This window comes from Pteropus vampyrus, unplaced genomic scaffold (assembly GCF_000151845.1).
Source record: "Pteropus vampyrus isolate Shadow unplaced genomic scaffold, Pvam_2.0 Scaffold357, whole genome shotgun sequence".
NCBI classification, from domain to species: domain Eukaryota; kingdom Metazoa; phylum Chordata; class Mammalia; order Chiroptera; family Pteropodidae; genus Pteropus; species Pteropus vampyrus.
The window spans coordinates 703,912-709,264 of NW_011889138.1; the positions used below are offsets into that span (position 1 = coordinate 703,912).

At 37.4% G+C, this 5,353-nt stretch overlaps 2 protein-coding genes across 1 annotated transcript; both read right to left on the reverse strand.

Annotated features, from left to right (window-relative positions):
• Positions 1-5,353, reverse strand: part of LOC105304939 (zinc finger protein 28 homolog) — an 82,546-nt gene that overhangs the window by 34,119 nt on the left and 43,074 nt on the right.
• Positions 5-5,340, reverse strand: LOC111731247 (tigger transposable element-derived protein 1-like). The gene is made up of 2 exons (XM_023522786.1): positions 2,759-5,340; positions 5-1,883 (listed from the first exon to the last, which is right to left on the reverse strand). The coding sequence occupies exons 1-2, from the start codon at positions 2,781-2,783 to the stop codon at positions 73-75; spliced, it is 1,836 nt and encodes a 611-aa protein (XP_023378554.1). The 5' UTR covers positions 2,784-5,340; the 3' UTR covers positions 5-72.

The window sequence follows — 5,353 nt, forward strand, 5'->3', positions numbered from 1 at the left end:
AATGTTTTTAAACTTTTTAAAATCTTTTTATTAAAAACCAAGAAACAAACACACATATTGACCTAGGGCTGGCTACACAGGGCCTGAATCATCAATATCACTGTCTTGCACCTCCACATCTTGTCCCACTGGGAGGTCTTCAAGGCCAATAACACAAATGGAGCTATCATCTGTGATGACAATGCCTTGTTCTGGAATACAACCTAAAGGACCTGCCTGAGCCTCCTTCTTGAGAATTTCAGAAATATGTCCACGTGTGCTTGATTTCTTTATTTCATCATAGATTTGCTTGTAAGCAGATAGTGCACCATGAACATTCCTCTCTATTATTGAAAACCTTTCAACATTGGGGTCCATGTTTTCAAACTTTTTAAGGAGCTTGCTGAGGTCTCCAAAAGCTTCTGCCAAACCCTTTACTGTGAATTCTCTTGGGGGTTCTTTTTCTTCTGCAGCTACCTTTGCTCTTGCCTCTTCAGCTATGCGCTCCTGCTCCAGTTCCAACAACTCCTCATTGGTCAGTTCCTCAGGAACCACTTCCAGGAGCTCCTCAATGTCATCCTCATCCACACCCATGTTAAAGTTGTTTGCCATCTCAACCACAGCCTTGTTGATTTTTGCAACCTCCTCATCCTTAGCAAATCCTTTGAAGTCATGGACGAATCTCTTGAGTGTGTTCTTCCAAATGCTATTCATACACTCCTTGGTGACATCACCCCAAGCCCAAGCAAGGTTCTTGATGCAGTCATAGATGTTGTAATCCTTCCAGAATTGCATCAGTGTCTTCTTAGTGTCTTCTTCAACTGCAGCAATAGCCTGGGCAAAAGTCCTTCTCAGGTAGTAGGCCTTAAAAGCTGCTACAACTCCTTGATCCATTGGTTGGATCAAAGAGGTGATGTTTGGGGGGAGAAATACCACTTTGATATTGGGATGAAGATCACCAATAAAAGGAGGATGTCCGGGAGCATTATCAACAATAAGCAAAATCTTGAAAGGTATGTTATTCTCCAAACAGTACTTCTCCATTTCATTGGCATAGCAATTCAGGAGGGCATCTTGGAAAAGGAGCTGGGTCATCCATAACTTTTTATTGCTCCTGTAGTACACTGGCAATGTGTGCTTACTGATATGCTTGAAAGCCCTGGGGTTCTCACTGTGCCAGATGACAAAGGGTTTCAATTTGTAACCTGCAACATTGCCCCCAAGCAACACTGTAATCCTGTCCTTAAAAGTTTTGAAACCTGGTATTGACTTGGCCTCCTTATGGATGAAAGTCCTTTTAGGCATCTGTTTCCAGAATAGCGATGTTTCATCCATATTGAATATTTGCTCTGGCAAGTAGTTTCCCTCTATAATCAGCTTATCTAGAGTTTCCAAAAATTCTTCAGCTGCTTTCATATCAGCACTCGCAGACTCACGACTCACTTTCGCATTATGCAATGAATAACGATTCTTGAATCGTTTAAACCACCCAGAGCTAGCAGTAAATTCAACATTGTAGTTGGGTCCAGCTTTTTCTTTCAACATCGCAAACAAACTTTTTGCTTTGGCAGTGATCGTCATGGTGCTGAGAGGAATACGTTTCTGTCTCTGGTCTTCAATCCAGGTTATTAGAAGTTTCTCCATGTCTGATATAGGCCCCTCTCGAATTTTCGTTAGTCTCGTTGTCTTCAATGAAGCAGATCCTTTAATAGCTTCTGTCACTTTGTTCTTGTTCTTCAAGATCGTAGCTATGGTGGAATGAGACATGCCTGACTGGCGAGCAATAACCATCACTGACTTTCCACCTTCATAGTCTTTAATCACATTTAATTTCGTTTCCAGGTCAATTGCTCGACGTGGCCTCTTGCTGGCAACATTAGCAGTAGATTTTGTACACTTAGGGGCTATGATGAACAAAACAACACCAGATTAAATCAAGCACGAGGGAAATGATGTAATCAAGAAATGTGAAAAACACAAGATATATGAGGCTGTTGCTGGCATAACACGACATAGTTTCATAGAAAACATTTTTTTCTTAAGTAGAGAGTGCAGTCCAAAACAACAATAAAATGTACATACATAAACCAGTAATATAGTCACTTATTATCATCAAGTATCACATACTATATATAATCATATGTGCTCTACTTTTATATGACTGGCAGCACAGGTCTGTTTACACCAATAACCCACAAACACGTGAGTAATGAATGATCTATGACGTCACTCAGTGATAGGAATGTTTCATCTCCATTATAATCTCATGGAACCACTGTTGTGTATGGGGCCTGTCGCTGACTGAAACATCATTATGTGGCATATAACTACTAAGTACTCAGAAAAAAAAAATAATTTAGCATTAGCAGTCTCATTGTGACACAGCTATAGAAAATGGTCCATCACATGTGACCTAAAAATTAAGTCACTCAGACACAATCAATCACTCAAAGCTACGCATCTAGACTGGCTTTCCAGGATCCAATTTCTCAGACTTCATGGACTCCATTATGAAGCTAATTCTAGCTGTGAAGATGCTGTCTCTAAGTGAAATCTTAGTGTTTGTAAAATTTTGTAGCTGGTTATTTGAGTTGGATAAAAGCAACACTAATACTTTAACCCACTCGCATCTTCGCAAAAAAAAAAACATTCGACAAACTGAAAATTAAAAATTTGCAAAAAAAAAAGATCCATCAGGGAATTGAAGTCACAAAGAAAACCACCACCATGAAATCTGGAGTCAGAGGAATACAGAAAATCATAGCAAATATCAGCTTACCTGAAGCAGAAGCTGCAGGAGGCATAAACTGGTACAAATTCTTAATTGATAATTTTAGTGAATTACTGGAAAATAAGTATGGACTAACTTGTGACTTCAAAAACTCCTGAGGGCCCCTACAAGAACTCCATGAAATTTTCACACTAAAGACTGAGGTGTGTGTGTAGGGTGGGGGGGGAACCTCCTTGTGTTTTGGGCAGGGGAGGGGAAAAGTAAATATTTTGAAATACAGGCATTCTTCTTAACACTCCAAGGAAAACTACATATGAGAGCCTCTTTGGACCTGGAGGAAGGCCAGCAGGGCAGCTCCAGCCCCTCTAGCCTTCCTATCTCAGTCAGGGCTAAGAAAGACTTTTGAAGGTCACAGATCAAGGACTCAGGTCCACTGACATAAAGAGATTTAATAATGATTATAGAATGCTTCCCCTTCTGATACTTTACTACCACACCAACAGCACTTCAGTGTAACAACAGCAGATTACAACTAGCAGAAAGACACAGATTCTATTTAAGGAGTTCTGAGGGAAATCCAAAGACAATAGGCGGAAGGAAAGAAAGCAAAGTAACCAGAGGAAACCAAAGTCTCTGGCAGCTATAGCTACAGCTACAGTAAACATTAAACGCAACCCAGATCCTAGCCAGATGAACATAAGACCCACCTAAAAACCTAATTACGTTGGTTTCTATTACCTAGAACATCATGTCCAGCTTTCAACAAAAAAATTACAAGGTAGGCACAAGAAAAAATACACCATGATGAGACAAAGCAAGCATCAGAACCAGACTCAGATATGGCACAGATTTTGGAATTTTCATATCAGAAATTCAGAATGACTATAATTACTATGTTAAGGTTACTAATGGGAAAAGAAAACAACAGGCAAGAACAGAAGGGTAATGTAAGCAGATGAGTGGAAACCCTTAAAAAAGAATCAAAGCACTGTGACAAAAATAATGTCCTTGATGGACTCATCCACACAGGTGAGAAAAGAATGAGTTTGAAGACATGTCAATAGAAACAAAAAGATATGTCAATAGAAATTTCCCAAACTGAAAGGAAAAGAGAAAAAAAAAAGAATGAAAAGAAAAGCCTCAGGAAATCCAAGAATTGTAGGACAATTGAAAAAATGTAACTTATACACAACTGGAATGTCAGAAAGAGAGAGAAAGCAGAAGACATGTTTGAAGGGTTAATGACCAAGAGTTTCTCAAGGTTAATGACACACAGCAAACCACAGACCCAGAAAGCAGAGAATGCCAAGAAAAACAAATATACATATTCAGTGTAAACCCAGACATATCACAGTCAAGATGCAGAAAGCCAAACACAAAGAAAACCTTGAAGGAGTCTGGTGGAGGGGGGTTATCTAAAAGAGGGGGAAACCAATAATAAAAAAAAAAATGTTAAAACCAGAGATGGCATAGAGACAAAATATTATGTAAGTTAACTGTCAATCTGGCAATCTTGCTAACTCTCTAACAGGTTCTAGTTTATTTTTACAAGCAGATGTTTCATATTACCTACAAATAATGACTGTTACATCTATTCTCTTGCTATCACTATATCTTTTCATTCCTTTTCTTTCCAGAAGATGGTGAACCTCTCCAGTACTATGTCCAGTACCATGTAAAACAGTAGTAATGACACTGGATATACCTGTCTTATTTTTAGTATCAAAGTGAAAGCATGAAGTAATATTGTACTTAATGTACACTGTACTACTGAGTACAGTATTTTCTTGTAGTTTACTTAACTGGTGTTTTTCTACTGTAATCATATAACTTTCCTCTTTTTAATTCTATTAATGTGGTGGAAGACTGACATTACTAATGTTAAGTCAATTTTGCCTTTTGTGAAAAAGCACTACTCAATCATGTTAATTTTTAAGAAATTGGTGAATATACACTTAGGTAATATTTTATTTAAAACTTTAGTGTATATGTTCATAAGGGAAATGGACCTTTTCATTATCTTATATTGTTCTTGTCTCATTTTGGAATCAAAGTTATAGATTCTTATACAATGAACTGGGCAATATTTTCCATTTTGGGGGGATAACTCCTATAAGATAGGAATGAACCATTTCTTAGTAGTTTGGAAGAGCTCACCTTTAAAGCCATCTGAACAGTATTCTTCTAGGATGAAAGGTCTCTGACATCATTTTGCCTGATTCATTCTCTATATTTCTCGTGCAATTTTATATTTTTAAGAATCTATCTCCTTCATTTAGATAGACAGTTGGCTAATTATTGTGTCTAAACTTATTGTTTTTCGGCTGGTTTTTAAAAGTTCTCTCTTGTACTCTCTGGTTTTTAAAAGTTCTCTCTTGTACTCTCATCAGATACTTTGATATACTATGAACTTTTTTAAAGGCAGAGCTTCAGATACTGTTACTCTATCTTCCGCATTTCATTCATTTTCTCTTTTGTGTATGTCCAATTGTACTTTACTTGAATATATACTTTGTTCTTGACCTTTCTAATTTCAGGATAAATGTAATTAAAACTTCAAATGTAGTGAAAACTTCAGCCACATAATATTTAAGTATTTCTTAATTCTTATCTTTTTTTATCCATTTTAACAATCTCTGAATT